This window comes from Staurois parvus, unplaced genomic scaffold (assembly GCF_062004578.1).
Source record: "Staurois parvus isolate SC_StPar_1 unplaced genomic scaffold, SC_StPar_1.0 ptg001674l, whole genome shotgun sequence".
Taxonomy (NCBI): Eukaryota; Metazoa; Chordata; class Amphibia; order Anura; family Ranidae; genus Staurois; species Staurois parvus.
The window spans coordinates 104196-125763 of record NW_028319470.1 but is presented as its reverse complement, the minus strand read 5'-3'; the positions used below and the strand labels follow the sequence as shown (position 1 = coordinate 125763).

The following is a 21568-nucleotide window of genomic DNA, read 5'->3' as shown; positions in this document are numbered from 1 at the left end:
TTGTCCATTCAGCAGGAGTACAGGGCAGTGAGTATCAGTAGATGTGACCTATTAAGAGAACCTATCACTTTGCCTTGAATAGACAAAGTGATGGATTCTCTTTAACCACCCTGGCGGTATTCCCGAGTGTAGCTCGGGGTAAAATGTCAGTGCCAAAAGCGGTAACCCCGAGCTACACTCGGGAATACACGGCAGCATTGCTCTGGGATCTCTTCTTCACTTACCTTGTCCTTCGCTCCCGCGATGTGTCCCCTGCAGCGTCCCCGGCCATCTCCTCCGGCCGATGCCGGCATCCGGCTTCTGTGTTCCGGTCCCTGTGACGTCGGGACGTACGGGCGCCGGCGGCGGGAAATTTGAAAAAATGTCATTTTTTTCCAAACAAATTTTACATAGTAAAACATTCCTGTTTCAACCCATTTCACATACATTTTGTCCCGAGTGCTTTGTCCTGTGTCCTGCCTGCATTTTGTCTGTTCTTTCTGCCTGGAAACTGAGAAAAGTCCACGGCATCCAAAAAGCGTCCCTTTAGGTCAAAATCGGTTTTAGACCGGCTAGAGAACAGCGATAGTAAATCAGAACCACTTGCAGAATTGAGTGATAATCATTCATGGGGGAAATTCGTCATCAGACACTGAAAACGATTCTGCGACTTTGCTCAGCGATGTGCGAACTTGGCGCTATATTTCACATTTCAGTGTTTTTGGTTTGATTATATTATTGAATTAAATTTATTAATATTATATTATTTTTTATGATTATTTATTAAATTATAATTTATGATTTCGTGTTTCAAATTTTATCATCCCCGGGATGTTTACTAGACTCTTGTTCAGACAGATTTCAGTGAGTTATTCCTAAAAATTACAGGCCTACAATAAAAAAACAACATATTTCCATGCAAAATAATGGTACCGCTTTCAGCGCCAAAAATCTGAAATAATCATACCGCCAGGGAGGTTAAAGAGACCCTGTCAATAATTTACAAAACGCAGATAAAAGCGCAGACAAATCAATTACTAGAAAGGCTTTCTCAACATACATTATTTATTTTTGACTTGTGATGTGCCTTTGAACTTGCTAGCAAAACTAACTGCTTCAGAAGAGTCATTTCCCTAGAACAGCTCCCTTCTTCCTTGCACATCATAGTCTTCTTCAATTCTGGGAGTGTCAAACAACTGTCTGTGCTGGCCCAGCTGCTCCACCCCTCCTTCTGATGGAAACTTTCATGTAGCAGCTAGGGAAGGAGTGAAAGGGAATACTATAGAGCACGGGTGTCAAACTTGCGGCCCTCCAGCTGTTGCCAAACTGCAAGCCCCATGACGCATTGCAAGATTGACAGTTACAAGCATGACTCCCAAAGGTAAAGGCATGATGGGACTTGTAGTTTCACAACAGCTGGAGGGCCGCCAGTTTGACACCCCTGCAAGAGGGACAGTTCTGAGTCTGTTCAGGCTGCTGACCTCACATCCAAGCTTGAGCAGCAGTCTCAGGGCTTGTCGATGTCTATACGAAGGAGGAAAAAATCATGAATACACTACATTAAATGCACATATCATCTTCAGGGGAGATTGTATTAGAAATAAATGCTCCGGTGACAGGGTCTCTTTAAGCGCGCCTCCACAGTCTGGTGTTCATTCTGCTGTTGGCTGGATTTTCTCATGAATCCAGTTTCAGTGTCTCTCCTTTGGCAGGATTGTCCCGGATTAGGATGCCTGTCCTTACAGCTGACTCCTTTTCTTTAGCAGCTCCTCAGCCCTTTTTTTCTGATAGTCCTGCATGCAGTTTTTAAAGTTCTGGACCGGCACCTGACACTTCCTCCAGTCCTGGTGCTCCGCCATGCACTCCTGTACAGCGTAATGGAAGGCCGTACAGCCGGTCCGAGCGATCATCTGATCCACCGGGTCCTCCTCATCCTCTGCTTTCCAACTACGGTCGTGAGCCTTCGGTGTCGGAACGGACATCCTGTATGGGAGAGATGACAGGAAGTAGAATGAGGAAGACATACCAGGAATGTGTGTATGTATGTATGTATATAAATAAATAAAACATAGGACAGGCGTGTCGGGGGGGATGCACTTTAGGTGCAGTTTAATCTGACTAAATTTTGCCTTCTTTGGTCACCCCTCACCTTCTCAACAACATGCTAATGATATATAAAAATATATATATATATATTTTCACTACATACCTTATTTTCCATTGACATCATCACTGGGTCTCTGTGCTTCTCTATGAAATGCAGGCAGATCATGTTGGGTGGAAAGGAGCAAGCAAGGTTCTGTACAGAGATTCCTGAAAACTGCACAGCACCCCGCAAGGAGTGGGCTGGCTCTTGGGAGGAGTAATGCAAATGTAAAAAAATAACAGGTGGAATCAGTCTGGGGGAGTTCCTAGGCAGGCTACATTTGCATTGTAGATAGAACACCCTAGATAACACCCACATGGTGAGTCTTCATAATTGAAATAACTGAAATCCAATAAATGAAAGGGGCGAGCCAGGGACAGTCAGCTTGGAGAGGAAAGGGCCAAATACTGGACATCTTCCAGCCAAGAAATGAGGTGGCTCTCAGGGCACCCACTACCCACCACCTACTCACAGGCTGAACAAAAAAAGGACATTACATGTATGCCTAACATTAGAAACAAGTGGTGGATGTGTGACAGAAGCTTCTAATGGTGGGCATACACTTTTTCTGGCACAGATTTCTTCATCCACATTGATTTATGTGAATGGAGGAATCTGTTTGGTTCTTTTTTTCTTCATTCAACCAAAAAGGCTGAACAAAAAAAAGAACATTGCCTGTATTCCCAAAATTAGGAGTGTGGCAGAAATTCCAAATGCTGGCCATACATGTAATGTTTTTAGAGGCCCTAAAGTGCCAGGATAGTAGAACCCCCCCCCCCCCCCTCCAAAATTACCCATTTTTGGAAAGCAGACACTCCACGGTATTTGCTGAGAGGCATAGCGCGTCCATGGAAGATTTTAATTTTTACCACAAGTTTTTGGAAAATGGCAGAAAAATATTTTGTTTTTAGACAAAGTTGTCACTTTAATGAGATATTTCTCACACATGCCATAGGTGTATGTGGAACTACACCCCAAAACACATTCTGTTCCCTCTCCCAAGTATGGGGATACTCAGGGGTGGACTGACAACTCATGGGGTCCCCGTGTCCTCACCCACACTCAAATCACACCCAAAAAAGCCTATGAAAGGTACCAGGGGCATCTCATGGGTCCACCAACTGCCCGAGTTCTCAAATGGTCAGTCCACCCCTGGGGATACTACATGGCATCCTAGCCATGTACAGGCCCCCAAAATCCAATGAGCCCCTTCAGGCTTTCAAGGGGCGTTAATTATGCATTGGTTTACCTGACTACGTATCACATTTTTGGAGTCCCTAAAATGTCAGGGCAGTATAAATAGCCCCCAAATGACCCCTTTTTGGAAAGTAGCCACCCCAAGATATTTGATAAGTAGCAAGGCGAGTATTTTGCAGATCTCATTTGTTGCCACAAGCATTTGGAAAAGGAAGAAAGAAAATGAAAATTTATTTTTTATTTTTATTTTCTTTCTTCATTTTTTAATACCTTGTGACAAAAACTGAGATCTGCAAAACACTCACCATGCCTCCTATCAAATACCTTGGGGTGGCTACTTTCCAAAAAGGGGTGATTTGGGGGAGGGGTGTTGGCACTTTCCTGGCATTTTAGTGCCTCAAGAAATGTGAGAGTTGCTTAAAAGCTGCATAAATTCCAGTATACAGTATACCCCATAGTTTGTAAAACTTTCACACAAACCAATCAATACCTAATCAACTACCAAAATATCAAACCTATGGAGAGTCAAATTTGAATTTAACATTAAAATCTTTCTTTTGGCTTGTATGTTCACATCCAAATCTTTCTGGCTCTATAAACCATCTAAAAACACAAAGAATTCAGATTTGATCAACCCTGAGGTGGCAACACCCATTTCCCAGAATCCTTTGCAAAGATATGCAAATGAGCAGGTTCAGCCAGTAACATTCAAATCATACCTATGCTGATAACTGTCACCAGTGTGCCTATGAGAGCTCTCAAATGAATTTTCATGCCATAGCTGGACACAGGAGCAGGACCACGGCAACCGCCTGTAAAATGACAGCTTTCTTAACTACAAAGGTTAGGGGGGGGGATTCTGCTTTAACAAAGCCTTCATTTTTCCTTCATGTAATCGCCCCAGCACTTTGTTACAGGGCAATTTAAGTGTCTGCTGTCATCTCAAGAAGTAGCTGGTGCCGCCTCTCCATATATACAAGTATAGAATCGAAATTCAAGAAACCTCCAGGTGGTAATGTTGTGTTATTAACCCCTACCCTACAGGGCACTTCTACTCCCTTCCTGCCTACAGGGCACTTCTACCCCCTTCCTGCCTACAAGGCACCTCTACCCCCTTCCTGCCTACAGGGCACCTCTACCCCCTTCCTGCCTACAGGGCACCTCTACCCCCTTCCTGCCTACAGGGCACTTCTACCCCCTTCCTGCCTACAGGGCACTTCTACCCCCTTCCTGCCTACAGGGCACCTCTACCCCCTTCCTGCCTACAGGGCACTTCTACCCCCTTCCTGCCTACAGGGCACTTCTACCCCCTTCCTGCCCAGGCCAATTTCCAGCTTTCAGCGCTGTTGCACTTTGAATGACAATTGCACAGTCATGCAACACTGTACCCGTATGAAATTTTTATCATTTTGTTCTGTGACAAATAGAGCTTTTTTTTGGTGGTATTTAACCGTTTCAATACCGTGCAATTTTACCCCTTCCTGCCCAGGCCATTTTTCAGGTTTCAGCGCTCTCACAGTTTGAATGACAATTGCGCGGTCATACAACACTGTACCCAAACTAAAATTTTATCATTTTCTTCACACAACTAGAGCTTTCTTTTGGTGGTATTTAATCACCGCTGGGGTTTTTATTTTTTGCTAAATTAACAAAAAAAGACCAAAAATTTTGAAAAAAAAACCCATTTTTCTTTGTTTCTATTATAAAAGTTTACAAATAAATAATTGTTCTTCATAAATTTAGGCCGAGATGTATTCTGCTACATGTCTTTGGTGAAAATAACCCAAATTAGGATGTATTTTGTAGTTTGTAGGAAAGTTATAGAGTTCACAAACTATGGTATAGATCTGAATATTGATCAATCCTGAAGTACTGACAGCCAATCTAATTTCTTGAGGTCCAAGAATGTCAGAACAGTACAGATATCCCCCAAATGACCCCTTTTTGCAGAGTAGACAGTCCGACATAATTCATAAGAGGCATGGCGAGTTTTTTGAAGTTGTATTTTTTTGTCATAATTTTTCGGAAAATGAAAAAATTAAAAAAATTATTTTCACTATTTTTTTTTTTACATACTGTCACCAGTGCAGTACAGCGTCATCATATAACTGGCATGGCGGTGAACAGGGACACTGACTGGTGACAGTATGAAAAAAAAATATATATATATTTTTTTTTTTTTTTATTATATTTAATTTTTTATTATTTTTTTTATTTTTTTTAAGATTTTTTCATATTTTACTATGACCAAAGTAGTACAATGTTACCATAGTAACATTGTACTACTTTGGGGAAGTGATCAGTATTTTTTTTTTTTTTTTTACACAATTTGCTTATAGCAAAGAATTACTTTGCTATAAGCAAGCATTTACCTGAATGACATCGATTCATTCAGCTTTTTTTTTTTTTTTTTTTTTTTGTGCTTAGCTGTGATGTGGTCACAGTTAATCACATGACATGTGCATGTGATTAGCTGTGACCATTCACAGCTAGACACTAGTATACAATGGATGGCATCATGAATGAAGCCATCCATTGTATACAATTGTCATGTGACCTGCTGTGATTGGTCACAGCAGGTCACATGGTACCAGCAACGGGAGCCGGTACTCGGATCTGTCATCGGCCGTGTCCGAGGTGCACGGCCGGTGACAGATCGCACTGCTGCGTCGCTCTGCATTAGCGCAAACTGCGCATGTGAGGGAGCACGCCAAATTGTGTGCACCCGGAGTGCAGAGACACTTTTGAAGCCGCCAAACGGCCATTGGCCGGGCGGCTAATGGTTAATCACCTCGGGGTTTTTTATTTTTTCTTAAACAAACCAAAAACCACTGAAAATTTTGAAAAAAAAAAGTTTTTCTTAGTTTTTGTTATAAAATTTTGTAAATAAGTTATTTTTCTCCTTCACTGATGTGTGCTAATGAGGCTGCACTGATGGGCACTGATAGGCTGCACTGATGGGCACTGATAGGTGGCACTGATGGGCACTGATGAGGAGGCACTGGTAGGTGGCACTGATGAGCATTGACAGGCATCACTGATGGGCGCTGAAAGGCAGCACTCATATATGGCACTGATAGGCAGCACTGATAGGCGGCACTGACTGGCGCTGTTAGGCGGCACTGACAGGCACTGATTGGCATTGATAGGTGGCACTGACAGGCAGCTCAGATGGGCACTGATATGTGGCATTGATGTGCACTGGTAGGCACTGATATGTGCCACTGATGGGCACTGGCGGACACTGACAGGTGGCACTGCTGGGGCTACATTGATCATCAGGGCACACTGATCATCAGTGCCCTGATGATCAGTGTACATGTCCCCTCCGCGGAAAGCAGATTACCGGCTCTCCTCTCCTCTGTCAGCGTGACAGCTCGAGAGGAGAGAAATGCTGATAACCGGCATTTCCCTGTTTACATGTGATCAGCTGTGATTGGACACAGCTGGTCACATGACCGAGCCGACATCTTCGGCTCTTTCCGTGATCGGTGATCCGCTGTGTCCGAAGGACACAGCGCACCGCCGATCACCACACTGCGCGCTCCCTGAGCCGCGCATGCGCAGTGAGAATGGGAGGACGTCATCCCAGAACGAGAGAACCACCTTGCGCCCGTCATATTACTATATGGCGGGCGGGAGGTGGTTAATATGGGTCTGGATTTTTCCAAATTCTAACTGTTATGCTGGTCATTCACAGTTTGAATTTTGGGAAATTCCTGCTTAATGGGTTGAACTTTGGGATAAGCAGACATTTAGATTTACTAAAACTGGAGCACTTACAATCTGGTGCAGCTGTGCATGGGAGCCAATCAGCTTCTAACTTCAGCTTGTTCAGTTAAGCTTTGACAATAAGGCTCCATGTACACGGGGAATTTGGAAAACACTTCTGAACGATGGAAACTGACTACTAGAAAACGTAGGTTAAAAAACGTCTGTTAGCTGCGTTTGCATACCGCGTTTATCTGCGTTTGCATTTAAAAGCGTTTTTTTAAGATAACTTCAGGAGACCTCCTAAAATGCCCAGATTGCACTGAAAAATAGTAAAAAATTAACTATTTCAGACATTTTAGGAGAAATAGAGAGAGCAGAAGCAGAGAGAGCAGTATATGTTGAGATGACCTGTCTTTTCTGGTTGTATTCACTATGGATCCCATCATGAGCATAATGCAGCACATTCTAACATTTTTTTCCTTCACGCAAAACCTGGAACTGACTGCGCTGGTGTACCGGGTCCATTTGAATACATGGGAAACACTTTGCATGCATTTCTGATGATGAAAAAAGGCTCTGGGCAGCATCTGGTCATGGAACAGTTAAAAAAAAACGCTTCTAAACGCAAACGCGGTTACAAGCATTTGGGATTTGAAATGCTGATAAAATCTACTCCTGAACGCAAGTTTGGTGCATTCAAAAAAAACGACTGTAAACTCAACTGCCTGTAACCAACATAGTGTACATGGACACATAGGAAAACATTAGGGAGAATTCAGGGGCTGATGAAAAAAATGCAGAAAAGTTCCTAAACGCGAGTTTATCAGCTGCAGTGTAAATGAACCCTAAAACCTGGAAGCTGATTGGTTACTATGCAGAGTTGCAGCAGATTTTGCACTCTCCAGTTTTAGTAAATAGCTCATTGTCCACAGGAGCCATGCAATTTTTATTTGAATCTTGGTGTGCAAAGGCATTTGGTGCGCTCACATCTTGTATGGCTAGGAATATATTTAAATGAGTTTTTGGTACTTGGAGTTCAGCTTTAGTCCTCATGCAGACTTGATGTTTTTACAGAGGCTGTTTTTGGCATTTGACATTTTTTTCTACAGCCAGTAAACCCCCCAGCATGTTGTAGTGCCTTTTGAGATTATTTATCAAAAACATAACTTCATTTCAACGGCCAACCAGCCTAGCCATCTGTTAAGGGTTAACTCTTTTTGGTTGGAATTCGAAGGACCCTAGTGAAGTTACATGCAAACAATGGATGAAAGGAGCTCTTCCCAGAGACAATAGACTGTTTGAATATCCACAGGTGATCCAAGATAGACAATCCTGGGAGTTTAGGTTGGCGACTATTAGACTAGCTAAAATGTATATTCTCAACAAATGCTATTTATCCATTGGGGTTGGGGAGAGTGCATATACAAAAGTTAATTAGACAGTCAAATACAACGTTGGACTTTCAAACATTGAGTCACCACACCGATAAGTTAACAATACATAAACCATACTTGTAAGTCTGAGAAGAGTAAACAAACCTTGGGGTGAATGATGAGCTAACAGTCTTTTCAAACTACAAGGACAATTGGTTGTTGTCCTATTATCTTTACAATGGACTAAACATCAGTTCCTGTGTCATTCTTAAGACTAAAAGTTAAAGCTTAGAACTTATAATTTTACCCACAGAGACATTAAAAGAAAGACACAATATTCACACGCTTTCTCAAACAAAAATACATTCAACAGAGTTGGGGATGGTATACCACTAAATTGAGTATGAAATGATGAAAAGTAAGATATTTTGTGAATTAGTATCAGTTAGAGATTTATATCAGAAAACAAATGCTTGCACACACGTTTGTATTTCAGGGAAATGAATAACTGAATACACATATATCTCCTATGGTTCTTATTTAGAACATTATAGGTATAATCAAATATATATATCTGGATAAGACGTATATTTTAATACCTGAAATCACCTTGGGTTCTCCCGAGGTGTGAGTCATCATCAATACTCAAATTGTTCTATGGTACCTGACTGCCACCTGATGGACAGGTGAGAGATAGCTTAGGTACATACACTTCTCGACCTGCCAATCAAAAGCCTGTTGGGAGGGTCTTTTAGAACAATAGTTTAGATGGTATAAAAAGCCATGCACCTCATTTGAAAAAAAAAACCTCACGGAAAAAAACTCACTGAAAAACAACAAACTGAGACAAGCTGAAGAAAATCTGACGAGGCTGAAATCCATCTGAAGATCTACTGCTTAATCTTTTCAAACTTTTTAAAAACTTTTCACTAAACTTTTACACTCTCTGAATTTCTACTATCCTACATTTTCCAACCTCACTACCTATTGTGCTATCTATCACTTGCCCTGTGGCCATTGTTCTGAAGGCGTTTCCATTGCCAGCTGAATCCACTGGGAAGGTGTCATAGTCCAAGTTCTGGGTGTGGTGAGACTGTCTATATCTAATATTGCATTGCATATTTCCTATGTGCTCAGAGTGATAAGAATTACCTTAGAGTGATAACAACTGCATTGGGTGTTCATATATTGATAGAGAGATCCATGTATTACTGCTAGATATTGTTTGGTGTCATATTGCAAATTTACATAAATTTCATAAATTATTAATTTTTATTGGTTAGAGTATAATTTATCAGGGAATATTTTCTCCCATTCCTATGGCCACGTTATGAGAGAAAATGACCTCTGAGATACTCTAAATTATCAGTTATTACTAAAATTTAATTTTTAATCTTTATCATCATTAGAAAAATTGTAATCTGTATTACCATTATCTAAAAATATTGTATTGTGGATAATAATTGGTATAGTATATATCTTTGATCGTGTGTACCAGTATTCATTCATCACCAGTCTTTTGCGTTTTGTGTTAATATATATATAATTTTTGTACATAAATACATTTTTATATTTATCTATTATAAGGCAAATTTTGTGTGTATGGTACGAAATCATACTGGCTAAAAGAATTCAAGGTATAATAATAAGTGGTGATCAAATTCTCAAGGTGTCCCAATTATTGGTTCACTAAATATTGCCGTATTTTAACGGCTGGAGGCACTGTAATATTTTATTTAGGGGAAAGGGACACCGCCCTTCATAAATAGAATAAATCCTTACATAAACCACCACAATGTTATCCTATGTGTCCATACACGCATAGACTGGAATCAACGTTTTGTTTTGGCTGGCAAAAAACCCCAGGACTAGTGGGTTTCTAGAGAATATTTTTAGCTGTAAAAATGCTCTAAATGCTGTAAAATGTGGCAAAATGCAGTAAAGTGCCGCAAACTGGTGTTTTTTGGACTTTTTTGACCCAAAAAAATTTTTTTTTTTAGAAATGCAAATGTGGCAAAACTCCCCTAAATGCTAATGCAAAAATGCTTTAAAAAGCTGAAAAACACACATTTTTAACGTGACTTTACACCGTTAATGTTACCAGCCTTCTGAAAACGTCCAGTGTGCATGAGGACTTCAATTTGTATTTACTGGGCAAAATTCTGACAGATGTGGAATGAAGCCACAGAAACCATATTAAATTTGGAGGACAATACTAAACTAGAAAAGCTACAATTTCTGGGGAAATTGTGTGAAGTGTTCTTGCCTCCACCAGTAGTCTACAACTGGAGTGGGCGGAGTAACTGTGAAAAGGTTGGACTGGGCAGAGTAACTTTATGGAGTGGGCAGAGTAACTGTGTGGAGTGTTTGGAGTAAAGATAGTGAACATTACACTAAACAATTGATTGATCAAATTTAAAAAGTGCACATGGCAAACTTGATAGAGTGAGAAATGCATTTCAACTTTTATTTTTCAGCTCACCCTCTCGCTTTTGTCACTCTGCTGCCTGATCACACACCTGGGTTCCTATGGCAACTCACTCTACAGCAAGGGCAGAGAAGAGCGGTTAAAAACAAACTGCTCCAACTTGCTCACTTCACTGGCGGTTGCTATCTTCAAACGGTTGTAATTTAAAAAGTGTAAATCCTACACTGGGGAGCTTTATATTGCGAGAATCACAAGACCCAGACCTACATTTTGATGTATAGTATGTCTCTGAAATATTAGAAATGAAGGCACAGTCGCAGTTTAGAAATTGCCCTTCAAATTTGAGGTGGCTAGAGTGAAGATTCAATGAAAGTCAATGGGCGGCGTGAGTTGCAAACAAATGGTCATATTGTGAAAACTATCAGGACTATGGCTTAGCCGTGGACATTTTTAGTGGCAGCAGGGATAGCTGAACGTTTTGATATAAGATTTGTGTAGGTGGGCTTGAAAATGAGGGAGTGATGGCAGTTTAGAAATCATGTTCTGATTTTTCCTTCCACACTCTAGCTTTGTCAGCTCCCACTCTAGTTGCTCCATTCATTCCTATGGGAAAATTTCACCACAAAAACCGCGATATTTCGTGAACCATTCCACAAAGTAATAGCAATCCGATCGGGAACAATCCGCACGTTTTGATATATTACTGTCTATGTAGTTTAAAAACTGTGGGAGGAGTTAGCGTGGCAAATTTGGCTATAATAAGAATAAGAATATATTTGTGAGATAACAAGAACACTTAATAAAGAGGGTAAATATTCCATTAAAAAAAAGTTTTATTATATCTGTTCAATAGGTGCAAAATAAAAAAAAATACCTATTGATTCTGCTAGAATCCGATGCGGTCCTGGAATGAGGAGATCCCCTGTGGTCCAGAAATCCAATGCGGTCTGTTAGAGAAACAATGAAAAGACTTTATTTTTATATCTGTTCAATAAGTGCAAAAACATAGCTGCTGATCCTGCCAGAAATGCAGAGCTGTCCTGTGTCCTCTCCATACTCCCGTTATTACCTCTAGGAATCTAGTCAGCCCTCCTGGTTCATATGGGCAGCACAGTGGCTAAATGGTTAGCACTTCCGCCTGGCAGTACTAGGGTCATGGGTTCGAATTCCAACTACGGCACCACCTGCCTGGAGTTTGCATGTTCTCCCTGTGCCTGTGTGGGTTTCCTCCAGGTACTCCGGTTTCCTCCCACACTCCAAAGACATGCTGGTAGGTTAATTGGCTCCTGTCTAAATTGTCCCTAGTATGTGTATGTATGAATGTGAGTTAGGGACCTTAGATTGTACGCCCCTTGAGGGTTAGGGACTGATGTGAATGTACAATATATATGTGAAGCGCTGCGTAAATTGACGGCGTTATATAAGTTCCTGAAAAAAATAATAAATATCTTAGGACTACAGAGAAAAATGAATCTCTATGCTGTAAAGAATAGGGTAGGGGGAGGGTTTGAGTAGTTCAGCAAAAGAACACTGGGCAGGGCTGACACCTTTCAGCCCACAACAGGTCCAAGGAGCGGAGTGCCTTTCTGGCAGGTCACAGGGTATGTTTCTGTACATGCAGGGTCTTCAGGGATCATTCACACGCTATGGTGTGACTAGCATGCCCGCTGACGTGTGTTGCGTATGCTCGCTGCGATGCCTTGTAACAACACATCAGCGTTTACTTTTTTTTTTAAAACTTTATTCAAAGTAAAAAAAAAAAATCCTTTAACTCTACATACAACAATAAATGATGATGTCCTGACATGCGCTGTGAATCAAAGGATGAGGACCCCACTCCTTTCAGTGGTCAACCTCAGGTACTTGTAGCAACTGTAACGGATGGCACCGCGTAAATCACAGCAAAATTGATTGACGCCACCAGCTGTTGCACCCTCTTGCCACTCATGTGCTTTACACTCATTTATTAGTACACGAAACGTGCGTTGTGCTTGCGGCGCCATTCACCGTTAACGGCACCAAAAACGCGGCAAGCAAGAAGCGCAAGTCACAGGATCACCATGACAACCAGTGTTTTCCATAGAAGGCCAGCAACGGCAACCCCATACTTGTCTGTTTATTTTAACAGCAGCCCTTTGATCAATTCCTCCAAATAAAACCTCTCAGGATTTAAGAAGGGGCCTTCCCTGGTAATGAGGGGCAGCACACATCATATAATACAGATAATGTCAGTCTCACCTGCACAGGCTGGCTTGTTTTCCCCCCTCGTATCCTCTCCTACCTCTTACTTCTCTCTTTGCAACACTTTCCAATGTCAGCAAACTCCTTTCCTTGCAATGATTTCCTGGTTTTATAAAAAAACTGTCCTCAGTTTGTGGGCTAAACAATTACACGGCGTCGGCCATTTTCTTGAAGCCTACGTGGTCAAACAGATATAGCCGATCGTATGCAAAATGGCGGCAAAACGGAGACAGCCGGCCTTTTTGTCTTGGACCGGCTTTGAAATGAGTCTGGCTCCGGAAATGGAGACAGGTTGAGTCAATTTTCATCTCTTCGAGTTTTCCATATGTACGTCCGGTGTTTGGTCTCCAGCAAAATGGCTGCCAGGATTTACATCCAGAGTGACTGGGCTCAGAGTCTCAGGTGATTGTGTGGAAATATCAGGGTGTTATTATTAATATTTTGGTGGAGGGTGTGTGTAAATATCTGGGTGTTGTTATTATGGGATATCACATGATGGGGAGTGGGTTCAGGTGAAGTCCTGTGTGTATATAGGGGAACATACTAAAAGGAATGACAGAATGGAATGCCCATAGACTTTAGCAGGGTGGAAAGTCCCTATATAGGTGCCTTGTAGGCGATTGCTTCCTTTTTATATCACGAGGTGGCCAGTACCCGCTGACAGGGGTTTGCCTTTGTGCTCCTGGGAGCGTCCAAGTCTCTTTCTGCCATCCCATCGCTTATTGGAAGGGTCGCTCCACCACAAAGTGACATTTGGGGTTCACGGTGCAAAATACTTGCTGCCTCCTTCCGTCACTTGAAAACTCTGTGATATACAATACATGGAGGTAATACCGAGCGCTCTGCGTTTAGTGACGTAACGCGTTCTAGGGAAGCGGCGACACGTCACCCGGGAAATGTGTGTTCTTGTATTGGTGACCATGTCAGGGGTGGTAAAAACAGGCAGTTGATCTGCATTTTTATATCCCCATTTTTACTGCAAGCCCCCCCCCCCCCACCTCAAGTGTGGCATCTTGAGGAGGTGGTACGCATGTTTAGCTTCCTGGCCAAAACTATACCACAGGTCGCGATCGGCGGGCGGTATCACCACAAAACGCGACCCATTTAACCACTTCCAGTCCGGACACTCTCACCCCCTTCCAGCCCAGGCCAATTTTCAGCTTTCAGTACTATCACGCTTTGAATGACAATTGCACGGTCATGCAACACTACCCATATGAATTTTTTACTCCTGTATGGCCCACTGGGGAGTTTTCTACTCACTTCCTGTTCTGGTGACAACGCAGTCACCAAGCCAGGAAGTAAAATGTCCTCTGAATAGGAAGCAAAAGGAAATATTTCTAAAGGCGCCACAGAGAAAAAAAAAAAAAATATGACAGAGGTTCTGACTCCTTTCTTCTTTATCCGAATCTTGGAAAACAAAAGTCATACTTTAAAGCAGGGCTCAACAAAGCCCAGGCACCAGGTCAGCATGGTGACTAGAAATTGCATCCTGGCGCCTGGACTTTTGTCAGCCCATTCACTGTTTGCAGGGATGCACACCCTTGTCAGGTGGAAGCATTCGGGCCACCCAATTGCTTCCACACACGCGGGTATAGTGTCCCTGCCCCCACCCCGCTATGTATCCCGGGCTCTGCTTGCCCGTCTACGGGCCCGACATAGTGGGTGCCAAAGGGTAGAGGGGAGGGAGAAGAGCGGACACACGTAATTCAAATATTGTGTCATCCCTTTTAGTTACCTAGTGAGAAAGTTGTCTCATTTAGTAGCATTAACCACTTCCAGTCCAGGCCAATTTTCAGCATTCAGCGCTATCACACTTTAAATGACAATTGCGCGGTCATGCAACACTGTAACCATATGAATTTTTTAGCATTTTTTTTTGAGACAGATAAAACTTTATTTTGGTGGTATTTATTCACCGCTGGGATTTTTTATTTTTTTTGCTATATAAATGAAAATGGCCAAAAAAAAAAAGTGTTTTTTTTATAAAATTTTGCAAATAAATAATATTTCATCATAAATCTTGGCCAAAATCTATTCTGTTATCTTTTTAGTAAAAAAATAAATAACCCAAATTAGTTTATAACCAAAAATTATAATTTTTTTAATTTGTTTACATTTTTATTTTTTATATTATTTGTTTTTGTTTTTTTTACATACTGTCACCCTAGCAGTACGGTGTCACCATAGTGACACTGTACTACTTGTGGGGGGTGATGAATATTTATTTTTTTTACACTGATTGCTTTTACACCCATAAAGGCTGTAAAAGCAATAATTTCTCCTTCTCTCTGGCTGCATTCCTGCAGGCAATCAGAACTACTGTGTGAGCTGTGCTTGGTCACACCTTGTCACATGGTACAAGGCTGTTGTGAATAGCCTTGTACCATGTGATCTCTGTGATCATTCACAAATTTCACACGTAGTAAGCAATGATGTCACAAGTGGCATCTTGTTTACTACTGTTTATGTGATCACTGATTGGCCAATCAGTGATCACATGATCGGGACCTCACACAGAGGTCCTGTACAGCGATCAGTGTTCCGTTGTGTATGGATCACGGTGCAGTGCGCTCCCAGGCAGTAAATGCGGGGGGGGGCCATTTATAAATGGCCACCCGCTCCTGCACTGCTCCCATCTGGCCGTTTATGTACGGAAGTGGTTAAAGGAATAGGGCTGTAAGTGCCTGTAATGGTCGCAGTTCAGAGCTGCAGGCTTTCAAGGCTTGAAACAGGCAGCAAGGAAATGACATATTGCCACTGAGTAGCCTGTCATATGCTTCTGAGCAGAGCAGATCACTTTTCAGAAGGACGTGCCAATGGTTTTGTTTCTATGAACTTTCTAAGTTTCTTTGAACTTAAGGCCCAACTCCAAGACACATAAAAATGATCCTTGCAGTAGGACTGCACCCACACTTCAAGGGTTAATTGCTTAAAGGATAAGTTCACTTTTTAGAAAAATGAATAATTGCAGGCAATTGTGCATTTATTACTTTTGTCTACAGGAGCCTGGAAAGCAATGCACCAGTGATCAGTAGACTGCTGGTGCCATGCAGGTCTCCTGCAGACCTGTCAGAATATCTTCTTGCCATACGAGATGTATGGTCAAGCAGATATACTGACAGGAAGCTTCTATGGACTACAACGGCGCTCCACATGGTAGTTCATTGAAAACAGCCGCTAAAGCTGTTGGGACTTGCAGTTCACGGAAGTCCGTGAATGGATGATGCTGCTGTGTGGGTGGAGCCTGGCATGGCCAGACTTCTCCCCGTATTATCTGTCGGGAGGGGACAGCACGGCTATGGCCGCACGTTACATGTTCCACCCTAAAAACGGGTGTTACATGTATCATCAGGGGCGGACTGACCATTTGGAAACTCGGGCACTGCCCGAGGGCCCGGGGTCAGTAGGGGGCCGCATGAGATGCCCCTGGTACCTTTTTCATGGGCTTTGTTGTGTTTGGACGAAGACACAGGGGCCCCATGATCCCCTATTGCCTGGGGGCCCCATGAGTTGTCAGTCCGTCCCTGTGTATCATGTTCCCAAAGGTGAGCTTTAAGTCTAGGGGACATTGACGAGAAAACGTACTTACCCAATCCTCTGCACTGCTAGACCGGTCCCTGCAACATCTTCTCCTCTGTGCTCCACCAGTTCAAAGGTCCTGACGGCATCCAGACCGATGCAGGGTCCATAGCCCTGCACTGGCTATGATGACGCTGAGGGCCAGAGCTTGAGGGAATGCCATCTACTGGGGGAGTTGAGGATTATGCAAGTTACAGTGCATTTATTCTCCCCTATGCTAAACGAGAAGTTAACCCTTGCAGTGCTGGTGAAGCCCCATTGAAAAGGAGGATTTTTATGTTTCCTGGAGTTGGGCTTTCAGTAGTGCCAACACACAAAGGTGGCTCCATGGGACCCTGTAAGGGGATGGCGGCCTCCTGAAAACAGCAAGCAGGAAAGGGGCCATTTTTAGAGGAGGTACTGAGGGCAATCCCAGACTTACAGAGAAGCCGCCAATATGGTAAGTGCTGAGCTCTGCAGTAAAAGATGCTTTTTTTTTTTTTTTTTGCAAAAAATAATAAATACATCCATATTGCGGAAAAAAAAAAATTAGCATTTTGTATTTTTTTTTTCTATTGGAGCCTGCAGAGCATTGTTACTGCAATCAGTGGATGGTGGGTGCAATGCTCAGGCTCCTGCAGACTATTCCTCCAGCCCCGGTCTGTAGGGAGGTATTGGACTTCAGTTACAGAGCTGGAGAAGGTATCATTGGACTGTGAGTGTGGTGACATCACTTGGTCTTCATTGAGGACTACAGTCCCTCTGACACTGTGGCGGATGGGGCTTGTAGTATTTTTCATTGATCTCAGTCACAGAGCCACTCACAGCCGCACCAGATTTAAATATGACAGAAGCCAACGGGGAGAAGAACCCCCAATTCTGTAAGTGGGGGTTGCGGTTTGGTGGTGCTGGCGGGGGGCTTTGGACTCCAACCATGTTTCAGACAGAAGAATGGGATCTGGCCACCAAACCTGGACTCCAGCCATATTTATTTTTACTTCCTGACCATAGACTCTTTGAGCTGCAGTCAAGTGATATTGCCTACGATGTCATCAGTCTGCTGCAGGCAGGAGGAAGCATTTACTCAGTCTCCTCCCTCCAATGATCAGACTGCAGCATCGTAATTTTGTAGTGAGGTTGCAGCAGAGGCTGATCTGTGTCAGACATTTTTGAACACAGCCAAGAACTGCACAGGCACCATTGTTTACACAATTGTGTCACCTCAGTCCAGCATGTTGATGGTGATCAGCGGGGAACCTTTCCACAAAATGATCCAGCGTCTGTATAATGTGACATGCCAGGAATGTATTCATACAGACTTGTACGGTTACTGACAGGTCCACTTTAATGAATGTTTTCTCTTCTTTTAGGAAGGTGGAAGGAGAGGCCTGGGTGTCCTGTAAGATTGCAGGTAATTCATCTGTGAGCAGAGAACCCTCCAGTGCAATGTATGGAAAAAGAATCAAACAAACTTTGTAAAATACACCTGTGTGCTGCCGAGATGGAAGGGGGGGGGGGGGTAACATCACCAGTAGCTGTCTAGTTCAGAGAGAACTACAAATCCCATGATGCTTTAGTGCCCCCTAGGCTGTCAGGGGGGATGCCTGTTGCAGGGTGAATGACAATGTTGTATGAACATGATCATTTAAACCCAACTCCGGACTGGGAGAAAAAGAATGTTTGCAGTGTGCATCATGTTCTACACTACAAGGGCTAAATGTTTAAAGGTCTGGGGGGGATGAGAAGGCTGCAGTATTTACCTTACCCATTATCCAGCTATTCTCCTAATCCTCCGGTGCTCTGGGTTGTGGGTGGCCCTTCAGCATCATCACATGCAATGCAGGGCCATTAACCCTGCATTGTAAGTGGAGGATGTAGCAAACTAGCTCATCAGAGTTGGAGCGGAGTTCTCCTTTTCCATTTTTTCTCTTTTTATTCGAGATATTTTCTCTTCCTCAGCCATCATTCCCTACCCCCTTTCCAGTCCTGAGAGGCAAACGTTATCTCCTGACAGATGGTGGGGGTCAACCAGGTTAAGCATCCTGAGTCTAGGTACCAGGCAGTCTGCTGAAATATAACCTTTCTCACCTACGTTCTGATAAGGCCAGCATTTCTCAGAGAATTGGGAAGCACTGACCCCAAAACTGTGTAAGCCCCCACATCATAAAACAGATAATAGCTTCTCTCCCGGACTTGAAAGAGAATTGAACATTCCTCAGGTCAACTGTGTGTTTCATGTCATGGATTATGAAGCTGTTAGTTTTAACTGAGTTTCCCACTGACCACTCCCAAAACGTGTAGTCAGAGCCCTCCCTCCCCTATGAGAGGGACTTTTAAGAAGAGACAAGCGAGTTTAAGTTTTACACATACACAGATCTCCCAGCTAACATCAAAGAGGAGATAAAGAATCGTCCTGCTCCGCAACTTGGATCTGCAAACCCAGGCATATGGGCAAGTAACTTAACCCTGTAATTTCCTTCCTAAGTATCTCTTTGCTGTGTCTTTATATACATATATATATATTTTTGTGGCATCTCTTTGTAAATATTTTATTGCACCAGTTTGACTCTTTTAGCAATAAATCTTTCTTTCTGAAAGTGTTAAACTGTTTTTAAGCGCGTACCTGCAGTTCACGAATTCCTGCCTTTTGAAGAGACGCTTCTGTGTTTGTGTACTCCCTGCCCAATTGACCATATTGGACAGGTGACTTTTCAATCATTATAGTGTATTTCTGACAGAGTCCGTCTTCTCTGTACATTTCAAGACGGTGGTGGCAGTAGAAGGGTTAGTTGCGTAATTAACCCGACCCAGTAACGAGCGCATTCAGGCTGCAGGCACCGATTGTAGCCCATTAGCTGGACAATCGCTGTGCAGGGTGCAGCTGGGTGTGGCCTTGTTACGCGCGTCACACCGCGGTTTTAGATCGGCCGGTCCTTCGGTCATGAGTTTGGTGAGCAGGTCTGGGGTCTGACGCCGCGGGCGGGGCGTATTACTGTTAGTCGCGGTCGTGCGATTGTCGCATGTTGGTGGCGGTGACCGTTGATACGTGACAGAGGAGGCAGCAGTGCAACCGCGGTCAGGAGCACCTTAAATAGGAGACTTGGTGGGACCGGCCACACTGCTGGAGGGACACTGCTGGAACGTGGAATGAGGTAAGTATTACTCCCCATTCCTCTACCCCTAGATGAAAACAAGCATTTAGTTCTTGTAAAGGGGGGAATTTTTTTCCTGTGTCCAGAGTTGGGTTTTACATTTTGTCATACATATTAGAACAGAGGAAATGAGAATTTATGAAGTGCTGAATTTGATTGATTTCCAAACCCAAGAACAAAAATGTAATATATTGCAATTGAGATATATATATATAATTGATGATCCCACCATGAAGATCCTTGTTCAGGCACTTCCTGTTATAGGTTGACAGCTGTTTCCCGATTCCACTCCTGCGTTGTCACCCTGTCACATGTGCCCTTGGTGTTGCCATGCTGACATACATTACTCAGGTGTGGTCCATCGTTGTCTCTATCAGGAAGTCGGTCCAGATCTCTGATGTGCAGGTGACACTAGAGGGGTGCAGCACAGAGATGGGGGGGGGGGGAGTAATTTATGAAAGAACATACGGCAGTGGCTTATGACACACACTGCACAGAATGATATCCAGTTGGGGTTTAGAGATACTTTAAGCAGATGGCAGTGCAGACCTTGTCAGTCAGGATAGCAAACCACCCATGTGTTAAGCTGGCCATTCACTTATAGATTTCTAACAAATTCCTCCATCCATGCTAAAAAGTTTAAGCTCAGCTATGATTTTAAAGATAAACTCATCTTGCACAGGTATACAGGCCCCTCTCCTGCACTTTAAGTGTTCCTAAACCCAGGACCCTGCATTCACTATATCTGGTCTCCCCGGACCCTGCATTCACTATATCTGGTCTCCCCGGACCCTGCATTCACTATATCTGGTCTCCCAGGACCCCGCATTCACTATCCCTGGTCTCCCCGGACCCTGCATTCACTATCCCTGGTCTCCCCGGACCCTGCATTCACTATCCCTGGTCTCCCCGGACCCTGCATTCACTATCCCTGGTCTCCCCGGACCCTGCATTCACTATCCCTGGTCTCCCAGGACCCTGCATTCACTATCCCTGGTCTCCCAGGACCCTGCATTCACTATCCCTGGTCTCCCAGGACCCTGCATTCACTATCCCTGGTCTCCCAGGACCCTGCATTCACTATCCCTGGTCTCCCAGGACCCTGCATTCACTTTATCTGGTCTCCCAGGACCCTGCATTCTCTATATCTGATCTCCCAGGACCCTGCATTCACTATATCTGGTCTCCCAGGACCCTGCATTCACTTTATCTGGTCTCCCAGGACCCTGCATTCTCTATATCTGATCTCCCAGGACCCTGCATTCACTATATCTGGTCTCCCAGGACCCTGCATTCACTATATCTGATCTCCCAGGACCCTGCATTCACTTTATCTGGTCTCCCAGGACCCTGCATTCACTTTATCTGATCTCCCAGGCCCCCCCATTCACTATATCTGATCTCCCAGGACCCCCCATTCACTATATCTGGTCTCCCAGGACCCTGCATTCTCTATATCTGGTCTCCCAGGACCCTGCATTCTCTATATCTGGTCTCCCAAGACCCCGCATTCACTATATCTGATCTCCCAGGACCCCGCATTCACTATATCTGGTCTCCCCGGACCCTGCATTCTCTATATCTGATCTCCCAGGACCCTGCATTCACTATATCTGGTCTCCCCGGACCCCGCATTCACTATATCTGGTCTCCCAGGACCCCGCATTCACTATATCTGGTCTCCCCGGACCCCGCATTCACTATATCTGGTCTCCCCGGACCCCGCATTCACTATATCTGGTCTCCCCGGACCCTGCATTCACTATATCTGGTCTCC

The 21568-nt window shown here is 43.5% G+C and overlaps 2 protein-coding genes across 2 annotated transcripts in view; one reads left to right on the top strand and one right to left on the bottom strand.

Moving 5' to 3' along the window:
* Nucleotides 1-953: 953 nt before the first annotated feature.
* COA4 (cytochrome c oxidase assembly factor 4 homolog) lies at nt 954-13182 on the bottom strand. Its single transcript, XM_089663376.1, has 3 exons — nt 13076-13182; nt 11712-11784; nt 954-1962 (listed from the first exon to the last, which is right to left on the bottom strand). Exon 3 carries the CDS (start codon nt 1959-1961, stop codon nt 1719-1721), a length of 243 nt encoding a protein of 80 aa, XP_089519502.1. The 5' UTR covers nt 1962; nt 11712-11784; nt 13076-13182; the 3' UTR covers nt 954-1718.
* Nucleotides 13183-13413: 231 nt separating this feature from the next.
* Nucleotides 13414-21568, top strand: part of PAAF1 (proteasomal ATPase associated factor 1) — a 47603-nt gene continuing 39448 nt past the window's right edge. Inside the window, exons 1-2 of the mRNA XM_089663375.1 lie at nt 13414-13480; nt 18010-18050. Coding sequence (XP_089519501.1) covers nt 13434-13480; nt 18010-18050 — 88 coding nt within the window. The 5' untranslated portion in view covers nt 13414-13433. The remainder of the gene's footprint in view (nt 13481-18009; nt 18051-21568) is intronic.

What these genes read in the sequence shown, in the direction of transcription:
- COA4 (XM_089663376.1), bottom strand. Translation starts at nt 1,961, where the DNA reads ATGTCCGTTCCGACACCGAAGGCTCACGACCGTAGTTGGAAAGCAGAG.